General features: G+C 30.9%; 1 protein-coding gene across 3 annotated transcripts in view; it reads left to right on the top strand.

The window, feature by feature from the left end:
* LOC127734099 (ceramide transfer protein-like) overlaps window positions 1-20,736 on the top strand; it is a 32,212-nt gene extending 11,476 nt beyond the window's left edge. For 2 of the 3 annotated variants that reach the window (XM_052243728.1, XM_052243726.1), the window contains exons 6-14: window positions 4,620-4,774; window positions 5,298-5,399; window positions 6,337-6,426; window positions 6,962-7,027; window positions 7,989-8,156; window positions 8,690-8,753; window positions 9,185-9,384; window positions 14,501-14,624; window positions 16,126-20,736. In XM_052243728.1, the coding sequence (XP_052099688.1) occupies window positions 4,620-4,774; window positions 5,298-5,399; window positions 6,337-6,426; window positions 6,962-7,027; window positions 7,989-8,156; window positions 8,690-8,753; window positions 9,185-9,384; window positions 14,501-14,624; window positions 16,126-16,253 (1,097 nt within the window). In that variant the 3' untranslated portion in view covers window positions 16,254-20,736. The remainder of the gene's footprint in view (window positions 1-4,619; window positions 4,775-5,297; window positions 5,400-6,336; window positions 6,427-6,961; window positions 7,028-7,988; window positions 8,157-8,689; window positions 8,754-9,184; window positions 9,385-14,500; window positions 14,625-16,125) is intronic. The other variant, XM_052243727.1, reaches the window with a different exon arrangement.
* Window positions 20,737-25,940: the final 5,204 nt, after the last annotated feature.

The following is a 25,940-nucleotide window of genomic DNA, read 5'->3' as shown; positions in this document are numbered from 1 at the left end:
AGACATAACTTGTGTGTTAGTGTATGGATCTCTCTGACATTGTACCACAAGGTTCCATATCACAAAAGGAATGCTGGGATTGATTTTGGGGGTAATTGCCTCAAAGTTTTAGGAATTAGGGGCCAAAAAAGGGGCAAAAAACAAGCATTTTTCTAGTTTCATGACAATAACTTGTGTGTAAGTGTATGGATCTTTCTGAAATTGTACTACAAGGTTCCATATCACAAAGGGAAAGCTGGAATTGAGTTTGGGGGTAATTGCCGAAACGTTTAGGAATTGGGGGCCAAAAAGGGGCCAAAAATAAGCATTTTTCTAGTTTCCAGACAATAACTTGTGTTCAAGTGTATGGATCTCTCTGAAATTGTACTGCAAGGTACCATACCACAAAGGGAAGGCTGGGATTGATGATGGGGGTAATTGCCTCAATATTTAAGGAATTAGGGGCCAAAAAGGGGCAAAAAACAAGCATTTTTATACGACCGCAAAAAAATTTTTGTGGTCGTATATTGGTATGACGTTGGCGTCGTCGTCGTCGTCGTTGTCGTCGTCCGGCGTCGTCCGAAGACACATTGGTTTTCGCACTCTAACTTTAGTTTAAGTGAATGGATCTTTATGAAATTTTACCACAAGGTTCAATACCACAAAAGGAAGGTTGGGATTGATTTTGGGGGTTATGGTAATAACAGTAAAGGAATTAGGGGCCAAAAAGGGGCCAAAAATAAGCATTTTTGTAACTTCCAGACATAACTTGTGTGTTAGTGTATGGATCTCTCTGACATTGTACCACAAGGTTCCATATCACTAAAGGAATGCTGGGATTGATTTTGGGGGTAATTGCCTCCAAATTTTAGGAATTAGGGGCCAAAAAAGGGGCAAAAAACAAGCATTTTTCTAGTTTCATGACAATAACTTGTGTGTAAGTGTATGGATCTTTCTGAAATTGTACTACAAGGTTCCATATCACAAAGGGAAAGCTGGGTTTGAGTTTGGGGGTAATTGCCCTAAACGTTTAGGAATTTGGGGCCAAAAAGGGGCCAAAAAACACATTTTTTTCTAGTTTCCAGACAATAACTTGTGTTCAAGTGTATGGATCTCTCTGAAATTGTACTGCAAGGTACCATACCACAAAGGGAAGGCTGGGATTGAGTTTGGGGGTGATGAATCATAATGGGGGTTCAAAAAATTTTGGGGGGGGATTTATTTTTTTTTCATTTTTTTTCTTTTTTTCCTTTTTTGTTTCTTTTAAAATTTTCCATTTTAAGTTGGTTATTTCTGATTTATATTTAAAATCAAATAATAATGATATGGTAGGAGATACACACCAAACAGGATGTGTAAATTATTATATAATAAGTATTGTGCAATAGCAAGAAATTTTCAATTGCACAGTATTGCACAATAGCAAGAAATCTTCAATTGCACAGTATTGCGCAATAGCAAGAAATCTTCAATTGCACAGTATTGCGCAATAGCAAGAAATATCCAATAGCACAATATTGCGCAATAGCAAGAAATTGTCAATTGTACAGTATTGCGCAATAGCAAGAAATATTTAATAGCACAGGATTGTGCAAAAGAAGATACTTCCTATAAATTGCTTATTTCTTGACAAATTTCAATGGGGTTTTATTCTTGATTTCATGGGGTTCTTTAATATGCTGAATCTAACCGTGTATTTAGTTTTTGGATTTTGGGCCCCGTTTTTAAATTGGTCCACATTGAGGTCCAAACTGTCCAAAATTAAACTTTGTTTGATTTCATCAAAAATTGAATTATTGGGGTTCTTTGATATGCCGAATCTAACTGTGTATTTAGATTCTTAAATTTTGGTTCCGTTTTCAAATTGGTCTACATTAAGGTCCAAAGGGTCCAAAATTAAACTTAGTTTGATTTTAACAAAAATTGAATTCTTAGGGTTCTTTGATATGCTGAATCTAAACATGTATTTAGATTTTTGATTATGGGCCCAGTTTTCAAGTTGGTCCAAATCGGGGTCCAAAATTAAACTTTGTTTGATTTCAACAAAAATTGAATATATGGGGTTCTTTGATATGCTGAATCTAACCATGTATTTAGATTTTTGATTTTTGGGCCCCGTTATCAACTTTGTCCACATTGAGGTCAAAAGGGTCCAAAATTAAACTTTGTTTGATTTCATCAAAAATTGAATTCTTGGGGTTCTTTGATATGCTGAATCTAACCGTGTATTTAGATTCTTAATTTTTGGTTCCGTTTTCAAATTGGTCTACATTAAGGTCCAAAGGGTCCAAAATTAAACTTAGTTTGATTTTAACAAAAATTGAATTCTTAGGGTTCTTTGATATGCTGAATCTAAATATGTATTTAGATTTTTGATTATGGGCCCAGTTTTCAAGTTGGTCCAAATCGGGGTCCAAAATTAAACTTTGTTTGATTTCAACAAAAATTGAATATATGGGGTTCTTTGATATGCTGAATCTAACCATGTATTTAGATTTTTGATTTTTGGGCCCCGTTATTAACTTTGTCCACATTGAGGTCAAAAGGGTCCAAAATTAAACTTTGTTTGATTTCATCAAAAATTGAATTCTTGGGGTTCTTTGATATGCTGAATCTAACCATGTATTTAGATTTTGGATATTGGACCATAATAGGTGAATGTCCAATTTAAAATTTTTAAGTTCTTAGACCACATTCAATCTGTGTTAGAAACCTATGCTGTGTCAAATATTTAATCACAATCCAAATCCAAAGCTGTATCAAGCTTGAATGTTGTGTCCATACTTCCCCCAACTGTTCAGGGTTCGACCTCTGCGGTCGTATCAAGCTGCGCCCTGCGGAGCATTTTATTCTAGTTTCAGGACAATAACTTGTGTGTAAGTGTATGGATCTTTCTGAAATTGTACTACAAGGTTCCATATCTCAAAGGGAAAGCTGGGTTTGAGTTTGGGGGTAATTGCCCTTAACGTTTAGGAATTTGGGGCCAAAAAGGGGCCAAAAAACACATTTTTCTAGTTTCCAGACAATAACTTGTGTTCAAGTGTATGGATCTCTCTGAAATTGTACTGCAAGGTACCATACCACAAAGGGAAGGCTGGGATTGAGTTTGGGGGTGATGAATCATAATGGGGGTTCAAAAAATTTTGGGGGGGGATTTATTTTTTTTTCATTTTTTTTTTTTTTTTTTCCTTTTTTTTTTCTTTTAAAATTTTCCATTTTAAGTTGGTTATTTCTGATTTATATTTAAAAGCAAATAATAATGATATGGTAGGAGATACACACCAAACAGGAAGTGTAAATTATTATATAATAAGTATTGTGCAATAGCAAGAAATTTTCAATTGCACAGTATTGCACAATAGCAAGAAATCTTCAATTGCACAGTATTGCACAATAGCAAGAAATCTTCAATTGCACAGTATTGCGCAATAGCAAGAAATATCCAATAGCACAATATTGCGCAATAGCAAGAAATTGTCAATTGTACAGTATTGCCCAATAGCAAGAAATATTTAATTGCACAGTATTGTGCAAAAGAAGATACTTCGTATAAATTGCTTATTTCTTGACCAATTTCAATGGGGTTTTATTCTTGAATTCTTGGGGTTCTTTAATATGCTAAATCTAACCGTGTATTTAGTTTTTGGATTTTGGGCCCCGTTTTTAAATTGGTCCACATTGAGGTCCAAAGGGTCCAAAATTAAACTTTGTTTGATTTCATCAAAAATTGAATTATTGGGGTTCTTTGATATGCCGAATCTAACCGTGTATTTAGATTCTTAATTTTTGGTTCCGTTTTCAAATTGGTCTACATTAAGGTCCAGTGGGTCCAAAATTAAACTTAGTTTGATTTTAACAAAAATTGAATTCTTAGGGTTCTTTGATATGCTGAATCTAAACATGTATTTAGATTTTTGATTATGGGCCCATTTTTCAAGTTGGTCCAAATCGGGGTCCAAAATTAAACTTTGTTTGATTTCAACAAAAATTGAATATATGGGGATCTTTGATATGCTGAATCTAACCATGTATTTAGATTTTTGATTTTTGGGCCCCGTTATCAACTTTGTCCATATTGAGGTCAAAAGGGTCCAAAATTAAACTTTGTTTGATTTCATCAAAAATTGAATTCTTGGGGTTCTTTGATATGCTGAATCTAACCATGTATTTAGATTTTGGATATTGGACCATAATAGGTGAATGTCCAATTTAAAATTTTTAAGTTCTTAGACCACATTCATTCTGTGTTAGAAACCTATGCTGTGTCAAATATTTAATCACAATCCAAATGCAAAGCTGTATCAAGCTTGAATGTTGTGTCCATACTTGCCCCAACTGTTCAGGGTTCGACCTCTGCGATCGTATCAAGCTGCGCCCTGCGGAGCATTTTATTGAATTATATTATTCTTATTAAGGGGAGACAACAATTTTTGAATATCTTATAAAGGAGATGTTTAGGTGTACAGAAATGAGAAGGCAACCTACAACACACAAAAAAACTGAATTAAAGACACTTGAAGGTCAACATATGGTCTGTAATAAATAGGCAAGACACGTTTTGAAGAGAAAGAATATTATTATTTGAATGACCACTGCTGGAATTGTAGCTAAATTAATTCTTTGTATTGATTTCATTTCAGCTTCCATATTACAACAGCATGGAGGACATTCTGTAGATTTTAAAGGAGAAGCCTTCACATTTAAAGCCACCACAGCTGGAATCATTGCTACTTTATCTCACTGTATTGATCTCATGGGACAGAGAGAGGAGGCATGGAAGAAAAAGCTTGACAAGGCAAGTAAAGAGCATAAACGTTATATCCTCAATCTTAAAAATAAGTATGTGGCCTGGAGTGATAAAGTGGTCCCTGTAGCTTGTCAACTTTTACTTCTACAGGTCAGCTTATCACAACAATGGAACTATATTGAGTCTTGCCTCAGTCATCAGAAGAAACTGCAAATTGACTAGATCTATTGTTATGTAATAAGAATGTGTTTATCAGCCAAAGTTTGGTGGATTACCCTGGTCATTATGTTGTCCTCCACATCTAACCCTGGTGGTTATTGAGAGATATATAGAAGTACACCAAACAAACTTAATGAAGTATTTTTGGAGAGTTTAAATTTCTGGTAAATGTCTCTCACCTTAAAAGATTATGAGAATGTTTTTAAATGAAATCATTATTTTAAAAGATATAATAGATATTTCCAGTGCATTTTAAAATGTAACCTATCATACATAAATTACAAACCTGACTTGTACTTGTCCATAAAATATTGTAAACTGTGAAGTAATTGGTTCTTGTTTAATATTACAGGAAAATGAACGTCGGAAGAAAACCGAAGAAAAATTTAAAGAACTCTCAGCAGAACAAATGAAACAGCCACCAAGACTTGTAATAGGAGGACCAGATTTTGAAGTAAGCATTGTTTTTACTTAACAAAGAGAGATAATCCATGATGTTTCATTTGACAAAAAAAAGTCTGAAAAAACTCTTCAATGATGCTATTACATCTTGTATAAACAATGATTGGGCAATATATACAAATCAGATGTCTATCTGGACCATCTTCTTAGGTGTTATGTCCAATATCCCTAAACCTTTGTAGGAAAATAGATCAAGATATAAAAACATTACCACATGGAAGTTTTAATTGGTCTATAAGATTCATGAGACTTATGCCCCTTTGAACTTAAAATTTTTACTTTTTATGAACCAACCTTGTCATTGCAAGTCCTTGCATATGGTTTAATTTCATCTGCCAAATATGCACTAAAAATTTTCATTGCATATCTTGTTACATGGCTTTATATGTCAACTAATTTTACTTACTGTTTTTGAATGTCCTCTTCTCATCGTATTTTAGACCATATTAAATAATATTCTAATGCAATAAGGCATTTTGGATTTGACAGTGGCTACTCTTCAAATAAAGTACTGTTATTCTTTAAATATACATATATGCATGTGGATAAGATATTTTATGCCCCCGCCGTAGCGGAGGGGGCATTAAGTTTTACCCTTGTACGTCCGTAAGTACGTATGTACGTCCCAAAGTTGGTTTCTGTTCTCTAACTTTTGTTTGCCTTAACCAAATGTTATGAAACTTATACACAATACTTATTACCACAAAACTCAGATCAAGTACAAATTTGGGTAGCGTCACTTTTACCGTTCTTCAGTTATGTCTCTTTATAACTTCATATGATATGCAAGCGGGGGCATCATCTGTGTCCCATGGACACATTCCTCATTTATTGTTACATTGATTTTATTTATATCCAGAATTGTGGATACTAGTCCAGCATATTGGACAGTTTTATATATGTGATAAGAATATTGTCATTAATTTCAGGAAGGACCACACTGTCAGATAAAAGAAGATGAATTTTATGATGCAGTTGATGCTAGTCTTGATAAACTAGAACAGAAAGATGATGAGAAGGTACACTAATTATTCTGTCTATAAATTACAAACTTTTAGTATATGTTGATATCAACAGTTTTTAGTGGCTTTTTTGGCAAATATAATTAGAGTTTTAAGAAATAAATCTGTATATTTAAGTGGCAGACAGAAAAAAGAACATGTCAGAATAGAATAGATATTTGGAAAACAATTTATTTAAATTTTCATTCTTGATTCTGTAATTTCAATTTATTCAAAGGCTGTTCTGTCCATCTACAGTTCAGTGAGTAATTGTCCTATGTTAGATAAACTATAAAAAAATTCTTCTTTGGAAGGGCAATCTTTGATATTGATGATATAATTAGGAGTTATAGCTGAATATGGTTAATAAACTATTACATTGAAAAATATTTGCCTAAAAAATCATGATGAAATTTGAATTTATAATAAAAACATTCCTTTCACTAAGTTTGCACTTAGCTAAAAAAAAAATGATATTCCGCCTGTTTTAGTCCTGTCTGTTTTAGTACTGTTTTTAAGTTCTCCTGTTTTAGTCATTGTTGATATTTTGAAGGTACAGATAGGACTGTTGAGTCAACCAAAGATATCTTTAGCTCCAAGTCACAGATTGTATGATGAGGTATGTAATAATATTAAAAAAGGAAATGAAAGACAAATTTTTCAAGATTTCTTTTTCTCAAATTCAAGTTTAATGGTTATAAAAGTTTAATTTAAACTTTTTCATTTATTAATGCATTTTATTAAAAAAAATACTTTACATATGTCCAAAGTGTGGCATGACCTGGATATAATTTTTTCAAGTTCAATGATTTACTTTTTAAAATCCAGTGGCAAATATAACAGACATATCAGAGCGAGAACATGCTAATGTGATATGAATATGATCCGTACTTTGTAATAGATGGACATGAGTTGATTTTTTACCTGCAAGTTCACAAGGTAACAGTCTGCAAAATGAAATGTCACCCTACTGGGACTCCTATTCCTAATTGTTGCATTTTCATTAAATACAACTGCAAAAACTAATTTTCAAGTCTTTGGTTTGACCGACAGGGTATCAAACCCTAGACATCCCATGCTCAAGGCAAGCACCAGACCACCAAGGCAATATAATTTTAAAGATAAAGACAAAATAAGATATATTTATTTCACATAAAACTGAAATTTAATGTATTTGATTGCTATTTGTACTATCACCAAAACCTATGATTTAGGGATGATGTGCAGATGTAAGTTGTGAGCTGTTAACCTTGGTAATCCAGTTTAAAAAAAATAGTAAGTTTAATCATTCAATTCGAAGAAGTTCATAGAAGGCATAGGCCAGAGTTTTTTGAGTAATGTACTGTAGACTCATCAGAATTAGCTGAGACTCACCACTTAAGAAAGTGACGAGAACCATGACTTGTCCCAAAGAATAACCTATTAAGAACCCTGAATATATCATTTGACCTTGATGTTAGAAACTGTGAGTGTATTATTATAATACATTATTTATTCAGCTGACTCAGTAAATTATAGAAGAAATTTCAGCGAGTCCAGACTTGTGTATACATATATTTCATGTGTATGCTATCTTTCAGATTAATAAGATAACAAATGAGCATATAGCTAGAATGTCTGACCAATCATCAGATGGAGACAGTCAATGGAGATGTATAGCTGAGGATGGAGAACTCAAAGTATATACTAGAGAAATAGAAATAGATGGTGTAGTGGTAGATCCACTGAAGGCTTGTCATACTGTTAAGGTATGTTATCTGAGGACTGATAGTATATATATTGGTATTAAAAGAAAGGGGGTGCACTCATTAATTTTAGTTGTAAATAAATTCAACAGAAAAGTGGAATTTTTCTTAAGAATTCTTCAAATTTTTTAAACATACCATTAGATAAAACTTGTTGAAGATTGGACACAACCTTAATACTAAATACCTCTTCAAGAAAATCCTTAAATTTTGTCAAAAATAAACAATGGACAGTTTCTACCAGTCTCAATTGTCAAAGATATTTGTTGAACACAAAGTATCCTCTCTATTTTGTCAAAGTCACAATATAAACCTCTGGTTCCTGGAAGTCATGTGAGATGTATGAACCAGAAACCAGACATGTTATATGTAATAATATTTAAGTATACAGTCAATGTTTTAACCTCTGTAAACACAAGTTGTTGTATTTTTAGGTTACTCAGTTGAAAAGAAAATGTGAACTCCCCTTTGAACTAGTCCTGTTCATTGTACCTTTATATACACCCATCAATGTTAACAATGACTGTTTATTTCAGGGATTTACTGGTCATGAAGTATGTCATCATTTCTGGGATATTGATGTCAAGATGCACTGGGATTGTAAGTTAACATTACAAGGAACTAGTTATAAGAAAGAAAACAAAATATTTTATTTCAAGATTAATTTTTTTATCAGTGGTCTACATACTTAATATATATTTATATATATATGAATATTTCTTGCCATGCAAACTTTTTGTCTATAGCATAACTGATGAAGGTTATTCTGGAAACATGTCATACACACAGAAATTGTATCATCTATTTTTGACATAATGTTTTTAGACAGGTATAGACAGTATTGGATTAGATTACTTACTGGGGAAATGAAAGCTAAATACTAATAAATTTTTTGAATTATATTGTCCAATACATTAAATTGAATAAATCTCAATTTGAAAGACTAAATCATTAATCAAGAGAAAGAAATGACAAACGATATGAATTTAAGGAGATATTTAGTACAATTATTGAACATTTGAACTTTACAGTAACCTTAGACTCAACAGTAGCAGTAGAATGGCCCTCAGAAGATACAGTTATTTTACACAATGTCATTAAAAGGGTTTGGCCAGCATCACAAAGAGATGCATTATTCTGGTCTCATAAACGACATTTACCTGGACAAACAGATGAAACACCAGATCGATGGATAGTTGTTAATTACAGTACGAAACATCCAAAAATATCTGTAAGTACAAAATACAGTACAAAACATTTTAAAATATCTAAGTACAAAATACAGTACAAAACATCCAAAAATATCTGTAAGTACAAATTACAGTACAAAACATCCTAAAATATCTGTAAGTACAAAATACAGTACAAAACATCCTAAAATATCTAAGTACAAAATACAGTACAAAACATCCTAAAATATCTGTAAGTACAAAATACAGTACAAAACATTCTAAAATATATAAGTACAAAATACAGTACAAAACATCCTAAAATATCTAAGTACAAAATACAGTACAAAACATCCTAAAATATCTAAGTACAAAATACAGTACAAAACATTCTAAAATATCTAAGTACAAAATACAGTACAAAACATCCTAAAATATCTAAGTACAAAATACAGTACAAAACATCCTAAAATATCTAAGTACAAAATACAGTACAAAACATCCTAAAATATCTGTAAGTACAAAATACAGTATAAAACATCCTAAAATATCTGTAAGTACAAAATACAGTACAAAACATCCTAAATTATCTGTAAGTACTAAATACAGTACAAAACATCCTAAATATCTAAGTACAAAATACAGTACAAAACATCCTAAAATATCTGTAAGTACAAAATACAGTACAAAACATCCTAAAATATCTAAGTACAAAATACAGTACAAAACATCCTAAAATATCTGTAAGTACAAAATACAGTACAAAACCTCCTAAATTATCTAAGTACAAAATACAGTACAAAACATCCTAAAATATCTGTAAGTACAAAATACAGTATAAAACATCCTAAAATATCTAAGTACAAAATACAGTACAAAACATCCTAAAATATCTGTAAGTAAAAAATACAGTACAAAACATCCTAAAATATCTAAGTACAAAATACAGTACAAAACATCCTAAAATATCTGGAAGTACAAAATACAGTACAAAACATCCTAAAATATCTGTAAGTACAAAATACAGTACAAAACATCCTAAAATATCTAAGTACAAAATACAGTACAAAACATCCTAAAATATCTGTAAGTACAAAATACAGTACAAAACATCCAATAATACCTGTAAGTACAAAATACAGTACAAAACCTTCTAAAATATCTGTAAGTACAAAATACAGTACAAAACATCCTAAAATATCTAAGTACAAAATACAGTACAAAACATCCTAAAATATCTGTAAGTACAAAATACAGTACAAAACATCCTAAAATATCTAAGTACAAAATACAGTACAAAACATCCTAAAATATCTGTAAGTACAAAATACAGTACAAAACATCCTAAAATATCTAAGTACAAAATACAGTACAAAACATCCTAAAATATCTGTAAGTACAAAATACAGTACAAAACATCCAATAATACCTGTAAGTACAAAATACAGTACAAAACCTTCTAAAATATCTGTAAGTACAAAATACAGTACAAAACATCCTAAAATATCTAAGTACAAAATACAGTACAAAACATCCTAAAATATCTGTAAGTACAAAATACAGTACAAAACATCCTAAAATATCTGTAAGTACAAAATACAGTACAAAACATCCTAAAATATCTAAGTACAAAATACAGTACAAAACATCCTAAAATATCTGTAAGTACAAAATACAGTACAAAACATCCTAAAATATCTGTAAGTACAAAATACAGTACAAAACATCCAATAATACCTGTAATACAAAATACAGTACAAAACATTCTAAAATATCTAAGTACAAAATACAGTACAAAACATCCTAAAATATCTAAGTACAAAATACAGTACAAAACATCCTAAAATATCTGTAAGTACAAAATACAGTAGAAAACATCCTAAAATATCTGTAAGTACAAAATACAGTACAAAACATCCTAAATATCTAAGTACAAAATACAGTACAAAACATCCTAAAATATCTGTAAGTACAAAATACTAAAATATCTGTAAGTACAAAATACAGTACAAAACATCCAATAATACCTGTAAGTACAAAATACAGTACAAAACATCCTAAAATATCTGTAAGTACAAAATACAGTACAAAACATCCTAAAATATCTGTAAGTACAAAATACTAAAATATCTGTAAGTACAAAATACAGTACAAAACATCCAATAATACCTGTAAGTACAAAATACAGTACAAAACATCCTAAAATATCTGTAAGTACAAAATACAGTACAAAACATCCTAAGATATCTGTAAGTACAAAATACAGTACAAAACATCCAATAATACCTGTAAGTACAAAATACAGTACAAAACATCCTAAAATATCTGTAAGTACAAAATACAGTACAAAACATCCTAAAATATCTAAGTACAAAATACAGTACAAAACATCCTAAAATATCTGTAAGTACAAAATACAGTACAAAACATCCTAAATATCTAAGTACAAAATACAGTACAAAACATCCTAAAATACCTGTAAGTACAAAATACAGTACAAAACATCCTAAATATCTAAGTACAAAATACAGTACAAAACATCCTAAAATATCTTGTATGTACAAAATACAGTACAAAACATCCTAAAATATCTAAGTACAAAATACAGTACAAAACATCCTAAATATCTAAGTACAAAATACAGTACAAAACATCCTAAAATATCTGTAAGTACAAAATACAGTACAAAACATCCTAAAATATCTAAGTACAAAATACAGTACAAAACATCCTAAAATATCTGTAAGTACAAAATACAGTACAAAACATCCTAAAATATCTAAGTACAAAATACAGTACAAAACATCCTAAAATATCTGTAAGTACAAAATACTAAAATATCTGTAAGTACAAAATACAGTACAAAACATCCAATAATACCTGTAAGTACAAAATACAGTACAAAACATCCTAAAATATCTAAGTACAAAATACAGTACAAAACATCCTAAAATATCTAAGTACAAAATACAGTACAAAACATCCTAAAATATCTGTAAGTACAAAATACAGTACAAAACATCCTAAATACCTGTAAGTACAAAATACAGTACAAAACATCCTAAATATCTAAGTACAAAATACAGTACAAAACATCCTAAATATCTAAGTACAAAATACAGTACAAAACATCCTAAAATATCTGTAAGTACAAAATACAGTACAAAACATCCTAAAATATCTAAGTACAAAATACAGTACAAAACATCCTAAATATCTAAGTACAAAATACAGTACAAAACATCCTAAAATATCTGTAAGTACAAAATACAGTACAAAACATCCTAAAATATCTAAGTACAAAATACAGTACAAAACATCCTAAAATATCTGTAAGTACAAAATACAGTACAAAACATCCTAAAATATCTAAGTACAAAATACAGTACAAAACATCCTAAAATATCTGTAAGTACAAAATACTAAAATATCTGTAAGTACAAAATACAGTACAAAACATCCTAAAATATCTAAGTACAAAATACAGTACAAAACATCCTAAAATATCTAAGTACAAAATACAGTACAAAACATCCTAAAATATCTGTAAGTACAAAATACAGTACAAAACATCCTAAATACCTGTAAGTACAAAATACAGTACAAAACATCCTAAATATCTAAGTACAAAATACAGTACAAAACATCCTAAATATCTAAGTACAAAATACAGTACAAAACATCCTAAAATATCTAAGTACAAAATACAGTACAAAACATCCTAAAATATCTGTAAGTACAAAATACAGTACAAAACATCCTAAAATATCTAAGTACAAAATACAGTACAAAACATCCTAAAATATCTGTAAGTACAAAATACAGTACAAAACATCCTAAAATATCTAAGTACAAAATACAGTACAAAACATCCTAAAATATCTAAGTACAAAATACAGTACAAAACATCCTAAAATATCTAAGTACAAAATACAGTACAAAACATCCTAAAATATCTAAGTACAAAATACAGTACAAAACATCCTAAAATATCTATAAGTACAAAATACAGTGCAAAACATCCTAAAATATCTGTAAGTACAAAATACAGTACAAAACATCCTAAAATATCTGTAAGTACAACACATTCTAAAAAAGTTAAGGAAATGATAATTTGTAATCTTGATAAAACAGATTTTGAATTACATTTGATAATCCAAACTAATAAAAAATGCTTAGGTCTTTAATCTGCTTTACCTGTTTGAACCAAAAGGTGCAGAAATGATTCTGTTTGCTTTGAAGCATTTCATTGGTTCTTATTAAGGTAAAGCATTCATAGAAACTTTGTGAGCAGACCTGACACTTGAAGTCACTAGTTATATATATCAGTGAATGTATAAATCAAAGGCATCAGTTATAGTTGTTGCATTTGCATATTGTGGATGCATTTATATTCTTGGATACCAATTTTCTTAGATTGAGGAAAAATTGCATTTTCATGGATATTTTATTTCGATGTTTTGTCAAAGTCTCCATACCAGTCTATAGAAAATTTGCACCTCCTTGAACATTTAAATTCAGTATTAACCTTTATGCACTAAATCCACAAGAACTAGTATCCCACGAATAATAATGAATCTGCAGTACATGTAAATAGAAAAGGTCAAATCTTACAATTGTATGAAGTAAAAAAAAAATATAGATTTTTATGCCCCACCTAGGGGCATTATGTTTTTTGGTATGTGTGTCCATTCGTTCGTCCGTCCGTCCATCTGTCCCGCTTCAGGTTAAAGTTTTGGTCAAGGTAGTTTTTGATGAAGTTGAAGTCCAATCAACTTGAAACTTAGTACACATGTTCCCTATGATATGATCTTTCTAATTTTATGCCAAATTAGAGTTTTGACCCCAATTTCATGGTCCACTGAACATAGAAAATGATAGTGCTAGTGGGGCATCCGTGTACTATGGACACATTCTTGTTGTTTATAAATTATATTAAGAGTGTAAATTAATAAGGACCAAAAAATTTTTGAATAATGTTGAAAGTCATTTTAAAAGTTTAAAAAACAATATTTGATGTACAAGTGTACTCTCTGAATGTTATCATTTGCTACTTAAATATTTTAGTTCACTGTAGCCTTATGGTGCTGATGTGAACCTTAGAAGATATCATTTAACTGTTGTTCTGATGTTAGATTTCAGATATATGTAACTTCTTCATTTTCATTTGTTTTCTAGGATGGAAAATACACACGAGTAACAATGAATGTTGGAATGATTTGTCAAACCATTATAGAGCCACCCTCAGAAGGGGAAATAACCAGAGATAATATTACATGTAAAATAAGTTACACAGCTGATGGTTAGTATATTTTTTATGTTTATTGAGCAACATGCACATTATTATTTTTTTGCGTTTCATTCCTTTCTTTTCATTTTTGGGATGTATGTCCCATAGAAAAAAATGGTCTCTCAGATAGCACAAAGATGAATACATGTACCAGATCCCATATATAACATTCCTGTAGATTACTATAGGATCTAGCAAAGATAGAACAAAGATGAATACATGTACCAGATCCCATATATAACTTTCCTGTAGATTACTATAGGATCTAGCAAAGATAGAACAAAGATGAATACATGTACCAGATCCCATATATAACTTTCCTGTAGATTACTATAGGATCTAGCAAAGATAGAACAAAGATGAATACATGTACCAGATCCCATATATAACTTTCCTGTAGATTACTATAGGATCTAGCAAAGATAGAACAAAGATGAATACATGTACCAGATCCCATATATAACTTTCCTGTAGATTACTATAGGATCTAGCAAAGATAGAACAAAGATGAATACATGTACCAGATCCCATATATAACATTCCTGTAGATTACTATAGGATCTAGCAAAGATAGAACAAAGATGAATACATGTACCAGATCCCATATATAACTTTCCTGTAGATTACTATAGGATCTAGCAAAGATAGAACAAAGATGAATACATGTACCAGATCCCATATATAACATTCCTGTAGATTACTATAGGATCTAGCAAAGGTAGAACAAAGATGAATACATGTACCAGATCCCATATATAACATTCCTGTAGATTACTATAGGATCTAGCAAAGATAGAACAAAGATGAATACATGTACCAGATCCCATATATAACATTCCTGTAGATTACTATAGGATCTAGCAAAGATAGAACAAAGATGAATACATGTACCAGATCACATATATAACATTCCTGTAGATTACTATAGGATCTAGCAAAGATAGAACAAAGATGAATACATGTACCAGATCCCATATATAACATTCCTGTAGATTACTATAGGATCTAGCAAAGATAGAACAAAGTTGAATACATGTACCAGATCCCATATATAACATTCCTGTAGATTACTAGAGGATCTAGCAAAGATAGAACAAAGTTGAATACATGTACCAGATCCCATATATAACATTCCTGTAGATTACTATAGGATCTAGCAAAGATAGAACAAAGTTGAATACATGTACCAGATCCCATATATAACATTCCTGTAGATTACTAGAGGATCTAGCAAAGATAGAACAAAGTTGAATACATGTACCAGATCCCATATATAACATTCCTGTAGATTACTATTGGATCTAGCAAAGATAGAACAAAGTTGAATACATGTACCAGATCCCATATATAACATTCCTGTTCTAGCAAACATATTAGATTTCTTGGATTTATAATTGTATGTCAGATGGGCAAAAAATTTGAAAGTACCTTTTAAACAATAAAAGACATTTATTCATTTTGATATTGAAAAAAAATTATACTGTATGGATTATGATGTTATTTTGTTTTACAGTTAATCCAGGTGGCTGGGTACCATCTTCTGTATTGAGAGCAGTATACAAGAGAGAATATCCCAGATTTCTAAAGACATTCACAGAATATGTAAGAAAAGCAACAGCTAATAAGCCTATCATGTTCTAACTCCGCTACACCTTTATGTTTGGTGCCTTTTTTAGAGAATATATTTTTATGGACAAATGTCTAACTTTTATCTATGAAACAAATTGTTGTTAAATTGGAGTTATTATCATTCATGAACTTCATGTATTATTTTCCCTGTTAGAAATCCTTGAATTTTAGATATATAATAGTGTATTTTTTGCTTTAAAATGATTCCTTGTTTCAGGTTACAAACTTGAGTTGTTGAATATATCATTTGATAATGACATGATTTCTTTATTGACAACCTAAAATATTAGAGGTTGTATGGATTAGAGTGCAGAAATGTATGGTATCTTGGTGCAATGTTTTACTCAGCCTGGTATATATGTTGATAATCAGTCTACTACTTAAATCATAGTAACAATAATCATTGTTAGAGATAAATTTGTAACTTCTGGTTTAGAGTGGAGAAATGTGTTGTGTTGGAAGTCAATTTAAATGTTATGAAAGTGAAACGTCAGAGTGCTTAGTCCTAATTTTATAAAATCTAGATTTTAAATTAAGTTCACTTCAGAAATCCATGCAGCAAAAGCTATTAAATTGTTTATATTTTTAAGCAAATATTGAAAATTGTGGTATTTCTTAGCCATACATTTTACTTTTAGATTTTATAATGGAATATTTAGGAACTCAAACAACAAATTACAACAAAAAATTATTTCTGTAATAATAAGACTATTATATTCAACACTTAAATATTTTATCTGATGCACAAATAGCTTTAATATTTTACTGTGATGAGCACACATATAAGTCTGAATACATGTTTACATACAGATCCAGGCACATGTTATACATGTAGATCTGGATCCCTGTTGTACCTCTAGGTTAGATACATGTGAATCTGGATAGAAGTTATTCATATGGAAACAGTGATTTTGCAATAAAACTGCTACTGTTAATTGGTTGCAATTTGAGTGTAATAACAGAAGATTTGTTTGTTAATGGATATTTGTTAATGATAGGAGCTCTGCATTGGCAGGTGTTGTGTACATAAGTATGTGTGTGGTTGTATGTTATAAGGTGGTGTGTGTATGTATTACTTGAAATATATGTATGATTTGTGAAATCAAATGGTGGCATATGAACTTGATAATGTAAATACATAATTTTATTAACTATTCCAATCTTGTACATTATTTAAATTCCTTCAGTTGAGGTGGCATTAAGTTTATGGGGGAAACATTTGTGCTGAAGAATGTCAGGATTTTATTGCATAATAAGAAAAATAAAACCATTTATCATTTAGACTTTAGACTGGTATATATCAAGCCAAAACTAGATATACTGCTTTGGTAAAACTTGATCCTGATGATCCTAAATATATATTCATGTTATTCTACAATTTTTTCCCGTCTTTTTTTTTTTTTTTTTTGTATAAAATTTGGTAACAAAATCGTTCTTTAAGGCTCAGGAAGAATATATAGTAAATAAACAAAAAATTGTTTTAGTTTGTTGCATTATATTTAATATTTCTATAAAATTAAAATCTGAGGATTGAACAAGATTGTTTAAGCAAAAATACTGTTAAAAAAGAAGGGGAGGGGTGTGGTATATACTAGTCTGAAGTTCCATTTATACTCATTGTGGTAGCTATACTGTGATGGTCCATATACATTATTAAATTAATATATTTATTTAATCATATGTTTATACTTTTGTACATAGCCAATTTTTTCTACAATACAATGCAATTTTATTTTTATTGTATATTTTGTATAGATTTTCTTCTGACTGCTTCATTGTACATACTGCATACAAAAAGTAGTTTTTTAGTTGAAAAAAACCTTGCTCACTTTTCATTCCTCTATTTTGATGGTGCCAGATTCAGTCCTTATATTTAATGCAAAATACAAGTCATAAATATTTGAAACATGGTGTTGATAATTATTTACTTGTAAATCATCTTCATTATCAGTCACCTCTTGGGTTTTTGATATCATTTGACCATAGAATTAAATATATCCAGGGGACAGTCACCTCTTGGGTTTTTGATATCATTTGACCATAGAATTAAATATATCCAGGGGACAGTCACCTCTTGGGTTTTTGATATCATTTGACCATAGAATTAAATATATCCAGGGGACAAAAAACAAAAATTGAGTTGGTTTACCTCTTACTATTTTTCTGTCATTGTTTACATTTATGATAGTTATTTCATTATCTCATTTTGATCATTAAACACCTACTGGGCACAAGTTTTCTTGGATTAACCTATTTTTCTTATAAATATTCAAAGTGATCTTAAGCTCACAATTCAATAATTAACTAACAGATAAATTCATATTCAAAAGGACAGCATTGTTTGAATACATAAAAGAAAATGTTTCATCAGAATCAAAATTAAACCCACCTGGCTGATCTCTTATTTGTTCATTTGTACTTAGTGTTATACAAACATGATTTTTTTGACATGTCTATCCATCTGTCATTCCTGTACTGTTGCCTACACATATTTTTATTTCTAGTCCGATCACTTTAAAATTTGAAGATATATTATTGGTTTTATAATAACCTCGAAAACTTTGAAATTGGGAATTATTATTTGGCATGTTGGAGTTGGACAAATTTCACAAGATTTATTGGGTCACTTCAGTTACTCCTTTATTCTTCAAGGGATACACTTAAAACCTTGAAAAAAAAACATTTTTGTGAAAAGGGACTTTTAACTTTTTATTAAAATGAGGCATGTGAGCTTGCTTATTAATTTTTTTTATATTAGTGATCTAATAACTACATGGATTTTGGTTGCTTTTTTATATAGCAAGTTAGAATTAAGAAAACTGTTTATAACACAGGAGAATAGACACCTTTACAATTATGTTAAAGTAAATAGTAAATAACACTTACCTGAAGTAGAAAGAAAAAATAGAACAAATGTATTTGGTTTTATATGTTAACTATATTATTCTACAAAATGCAAACATTTATTTATAAATTTTGAAAACATGATCATGCAAATTTTCATTATTGCTTTATCATAAAGATTAGAATTTAGAATTTTTATATAGCATGCCTCTGACAGGTAAAGTTAGAACCTACAGTAGCAAATATTGATCACTTATAGCATCTAACAATGTAAATGATATACAAGTAGTTGCTGAATCCATTCATTATTAACATTAGCCGTCAATCTTTTATCATTGAAATATTATAAACAATTGAAAACAATGCTATCAAAATCTCATTTTCATGTCTTGTTCTACAAGATTACTTAAAGATACATTTATTTTTCTAAGAATAACTGGTCTTTTTCTCCTAGCCCTTAAATTTGTAGATAATCAATATATATAAATGGTTATCCTGCCAGTTAAGGTGACAAGGTTGTTATTGACTGGATACAGACAGTATTCCTTACATCTAGTCCATAAGTCAAGGATTTGTGATTTTTTTTGTTTACATTTGTGTGAGAAAGTGTGTGAAAGATGGATAATCAATCTTCTCTAGTAGAATTTTCTCAGAAACTTGAAACTGGTATTTTTAAAGTTAGAATTTCAGGTGGCAATATACTTAGTATCTTCTTTTTTCCTTCATGTATTAAGAATTTACAAACCAGTTCAGTTTATTAATTTTTTACCTGTCTGATTAGGACAAATGACATCGTTTATACACTTTTTATTATTATTTAATTGGCATTGATATGAAGTAAAAGAGAAATATTATAACAAAGTTAAATATGTCCTTTTTTCTATTAAAAAAACAAAATTTAATAGATTTCAATTGTAAAAGGTTTAAGTGGAAATCAATTCTAACTGAAACACATTATAAAATCTTCTGTTATCATGACAAAAGAGGAGCACCTTTTATACTTTCAAATAATAATGCTGTTTCCCAGAATAATTGAATTGGTTATTTAAAATTTATTTGAATTGTAATTAGAGAAAACCTAATGTTCAGATTTTTTTTTCTGGTTTTAACCATATTTCAAACATATTCAAATTTAAACCAGGGGTCGTCTTCAACTATTATGTTATAAATAAAATGCTTTAATAATGAAGTTTTAAACATTTTGTTGATTTGAGAGTTATTGCCCTTGAACATTGTGTAAAGCCCTAAATATCTCAGCTTATTTTATGCACCAATAAGTAACTTAGAATGAAATTATTGATCTGATCATAGATTATATTATAATACTTTCTTTTATTATTTTCTGTCAAACATAAATGATCGGGTTTCATGAAAATGAATATAGCAACAACAAAATAACATAATCTCTAGAAATTTTATTGAAAATACTGAATCTTAACTAAAATGAAATTATGTATTAATCAGCATAAAACCTTAGCTAGTGCTTTTCTATGTTGGAATATGAGCCCTAATTTGTTTTGTACAACATGTAGAAAATTGGGCTTTTTTTTCTTTCCTGTTGACTGAAAATAACACAATGTTAACTTATCAGTTTGTTTGTAAGAAAAAGGATCATGTACATATGGGAAATAAAATAATTTTCAATCTGTAATTGTCATTTTGTATGTACTCTTTAGCTTGTAGTTTGAAAAAATATGGTTAACTTTTTTTGAATCTCATTTAAATTAATGAGATGTCTTTGTAAGTGACTAAACAGTTTCATTCATTATTAAATTCTCTTCATTTGGGAAGTTCAAACCGGTCTTCTCAAAAAATATTTATTGCTAGAAAGCCATTGTACCAATAACAAATCAAAATTTTATACGACCGCAAAAAATTTTGTGGTCGTATATTGGTATCACGTTGTCGTCAGCGTCGTCCGAAGACATTTGGTTTCTGGACAATAACTTTAGTAAATGTTAATAAAAATCTATGAAATTTAAACACAAGGTTTATAACCACAAAAGGAAGGTTGGGATTGATTTTGGGGGTTATAGTCCTAACAGTTTAGGAATTAGGGGCCAAAAAGGGGCCCAAATAAGCATTTTTCTAGTTTCCAGACAATAACTTGTAGAACGGTGTATGGATCTCTCTGAAATTATACCACAAGTTTCCATACCACAAAGGCATGGTTAGGATTGGCTTTGGGGGGTTATGGCTCAAACCTTTTAGGAATTAGGGGCAAAACAAGGGTTTCCTGGTTAATGGACAATTAAAAAAAGTACAATGTTATGTTTGGATTACCTCCCTTACACTGCTTTTAAATTATGTATAAAGAAATGTATTGTCTTGAGGTGATTAGCTGTCAATTTATTTTTTAGAAGTTACTATTTAAAAATGCTGATTAAGGAATATTAATTTTAGCCATGATTATGTATGTCATTCTCTATTTTAAGACTTTTATGATGTATTTAAATGGGTAATTATGGTTGCATGCCATTGGAAATTTGAATTGAGATTATGACCATATCTTGAGTGAAAGAATTTTTTTTTGGAAAAAGGGGGGGGGGAGGTGAAAAAAAAATTGGGGGGGGGGGGGTAAAAAGAAATGGTGAGGGGGGACAATTTTTTCTCATTTCAGATTTCAGAAATTAAAAAGAAAATTTCTTCAAATATTTTTTTTTTTTTGCCAAAAAAGGGGAGGTCAATTTGCAACAGCATAGTGTATTGCACAAAAGCAAAAAATTGAATATAAATTCAAATCATATAACCAATTCTAAGTCCTTTGACTTTATTCTGTGTCAGAATCCTATTATGTGTCAAATATTTAATTACTATCCAAATTCAGACCTGTATCAAGCGCTAATATTGTGTCCATTTTTGCCCCAACTGTTCAGGATTGGACCTCTGCGGTCGTATCCAGCTGCGCTCGGCGAAGCAATTTATTTTATTGGTTGTCAGTGCTAATTTGACTGGTTTGTGGATACTCATATTGGAAATATCTAGAAAAATCTCACTAAGAATCATTGAAAAAAAAATTATATGACAGAAAGGTTTTCTTCAGTACTAGTATTCCTGCTGAGTATCAGTTTTTTGGATCTCAGAAAGCATACTCATTTTTGCCTCCTAAAGGAGTATTAGTTCTTCAGGGAAACCCTTGGTTAGGTGGCATCCTTTTGGCTTAGAATGAAGTATGAATACAGGGCCACTTCTGGTGGGAATGAGGACGTTAAATCTACTGCCACATATCTCTAGTAAATCACTATCTGCACATTAAAAATCACTTTCAATAAATCTGAGGTATCTGTTGGTATTATGTTGTAATGCAAAATATCTGCCCCCTTCTAACATTCCCTTTTCTTAGCATTGGCGGTACATGAAATAGTTTGTATTTGAAGGCTAAGTGAACTAATAAGCTCTTTGGCAGTCTTAATTTATCACCCTTTATCATAGGAGACCCTCTATGCAGTTCGTTGTTTATCAGCTTTATCAGCTACCACAACAACATGATCTGGGACCAAACTTACAGGTCTCTAAATATGATTAATTGTGGTGCTCATTGAACAATAAAATTTATGGATTGAATTTGAATGAATAATTGAAGAATCTTACGGGAAAGAAAGGATATGGTTTATTCATTCATAACATAAAATCACTACATGAACTTGATAACAACAAAAGGAAAAGAACATCACTTTTATTGCTGTTCTTTATCTCAAAGTCACAGAATGACTTTCAACATAGATCAAAGACACCTCACTGCCAGTTCAAGAAGGTCCCTAGCACAAGATTGAGCAAAGTTCTTTGCCAGATGTTGATCATGCTACATTTGCGTATTTAAGAACTTAGTTGTGGATATATACAACAAATTGTAATCTATGTGGGAAAAGAAATTTATAGACAAATACTCTTTCAAATTGCCCAACAATCTCGGTTGAAATGAACATTACTATCAACTTTGTCCTTACCTGGTCTGCTACTGTTAACTCATGAAAATATTAAAGTGTGATTTATTATTATAAAATATTACAGTAGAGTAAAAGATAAAAACAGAAGCCAGAAGAGTACGGGTCCTTCAATCTTTCTATTTCCTGCTCTCAGAAAATTTTTGTCTTGCAATTTATAATTTGAAACAAGGTTTCTGAAGATGAATGAAAATACTTTTACTTCACATTCAGTTATATAGGTTGTATCATTTCACTGAATGATTCAAGGAAATCGTATTCATCCCATTAAATTAGTACACCTGAAATAAATTACACCACGGATATCGTAAAGTATCCATTTTTCCAAATACCTTGTATTGTTCTTGTCTTTGACTCTTCCATCAATGCCTGTCTTTGACCATGTACATCATTATCTATACTTGGTAAAGCAGCGCTTACTTTGAAAAAGAACCATCAGGAAAACAGAAACATTGCATGCCATCTGAAATTTTATTTTTCATTGACGATCAGACGATTTTCTAATGATGATCGGTTCTGTTTTGCACATCATATGCGACCACCCGTATCAGTATAGTTCATCTTCAGACCAGAGAGTAACTCTCCGCAGAATCTAAACATCTAAATTTAAAAGTAACAATCTAGAAGAATAACTTACTGCCTACTGATTCAAATACTATCTGAGCGAATAAAAGTAAGAAAAAGATATTTTTCATATCAATAACATCATTATCCTCTAATCTCTATAGGCGCTGGAAAATGAGAGGAGAACAGAATATACAAACTATGAACAGTTATTTTAAGATTCTATGGCTAAGCTCAAGAACCAGTGGTGGATCCAGGGGGAGGGGTTCCAGGGGTTGCAACCCCCTTTTTTTACGATATATGCTTTTGAATGGGGACATATGGTTGAAATCCCTCCTTTATCCTGGGTTGCACCCCCTTTTAAAAATGGCTGGATCCGCCCCTGAGAACACATGAGATGTGGGAATGTAAGTTGAAATATGAAATAAAATCTAATACATAGAAAAGGGGGTCCATTCCCTAAGCGCCTGTGACAACCTATAATGATGGGATATTGCTGCAATTTCTGTAAGTTATGTAATTGAAAGAAATATTTATAGAACATGGTTATTCCCGTACAGGTTATAGCCGAACTATGGAAATCACTAGCCTACTGAAACTGAATTCTGTATTATTGAAATTACATGAAATATACATTGATCATTCTTTGTAAGTGACTCATTTATTTGCAAACAGAGAGCAAGTATCGTTGTCTCGGAAAGGCAACAGTTACTCTCAATAAAACACTTATAGAAATTATTATGAAGTAGGATTTATTAGTTCCTAAGTGAATCGGACGCAATATTACAATGTTGTAATATCGGGAGAAAAAAAATATATTCAAGTACTCTCCCATACTTAGTGAACTTAGATGTTGCATAAACCCATGTAATGAACGTCGTGAGAGGTTTTTATGCCCCCGCCGTAGCGGAGGAGGCATTAAGCTTTACCCTTGTCCATCTGTACGTCCGTACGTACGTCCGTATGTCCGTCCGTACGTCCCAAAATTGGTTTCCGTTCTCTAACTTTAGTTTGCCTCAACCAAATGTTATGAAACTTATATACAATGCTAATTACCACAAAACACAGATCAAGTTCAAATTTTGGTGGCGTCACTTTTACCGTTCTAGAGTTATGCCCCTTTACAAATGGAAAAATTGCTGAATTTTACGTTTCCGTTTTCTAACTGTAGTTTGCCTCAACCAAATGTTATGAAACTTACAAACAATGCTAATTTCCACAAAACACAGATTAAGTTTGAATTTTGGTGGCGTCACTTTTACTCTTCTAGAGTTATGCCCCTTTACAAATGGAAAAATTGCTGAAATATTTGTTTCTGTTCTCTAACTGTAGTTTGCCTCAACCAAATGTTATGAAACTTATGCACAATGCTAATTACCACAAAACACAGATCAAGTTTAAATTTTGTTGGCGACGCTTTTACCGTTCTAGAGTAATGCCCTTTTACAAATGGAAAAATTGCTGAATTACGTTTCCGTTCTCTAACTTAAATTTGCCCCAACTAAATGTTATGAAACTTATAAACAATGCTTATTACCACAAAACTCAGATCAAGTACAAATTTGGGAAGCGTCACTTTTACCGTTCTTGGGTTATGTCCCTTTATAATGTTATATGCAAGCGGGGGCATCATCTGTGTCCCATGGACACATTCCCCATTTATTTTTTATATGTTTGAGTGTTGTTTTTATTTTGTCATAATAGTGAATTTGGTATCGAATGCAGGTCTTTCAAATCCTCTGATAAATTAATTCACATAAAATTAATTCACATAATTTTTGAACTCGCCCCGATTTAAAAAGATTAACATGTTGTAGACTTTATCTGTTGAAAACCGTACTTTGGTATTAAATTAGATGTCTTGTTTTCATTTTGTGTCGTTGGGTTGGCGTCTCATTGACAAACACCCCATAACGGTATGCCATTTATTCGTAATATAAAGAAAGGAATTAAAATCAAACCAAGACGAAATAACGAGATAAAGATCGTCAAAGCTAAGCCTATTCGTTTAAGGTCCATTTTGGTCAAATAGCTCCTCACGTAATCAAGTACTTCAGTAAACATCCGGGGCTTTCAATTTTTTTGGTGTTAAGCGTTCCTGACGAAAGTAGATAAAGAAAAGCGTTTCGGGACGCACCAAATTTATAAAGTGTTATTTTCATTTGCAAGGATCAATACACATCTAAAAATTAGAAAGTGATAAACGAGGGTTATTCACATAATTATATAGTTTTTACCCCAAGGCGATGTTTAACGTCCTACACAGCAACTTCGTGCCGAACGGTCCCGAAAGACCACTTATACCGTAAGAACTTAATAACTCTAGTACTTGATTCATTGGGACATT

The sequence above is a fragment of the Mytilus californianus genome, unplaced genomic scaffold (genome assembly GCF_021869535.1).
Source record: "Mytilus californianus isolate M0D057914Y unplaced genomic scaffold, xbMytCali1.0.p SCAF_3, whole genome shotgun sequence".
Taxonomy (NCBI): Eukaryota; Metazoa; Mollusca; class Bivalvia; order Mytilida; family Mytilidae; genus Mytilus; species Mytilus californianus.
The sequence above is the reverse complement of the archived record's forward strand: the minus strand, read 5'-3'. Positions and strand labels throughout refer to the sequence as shown.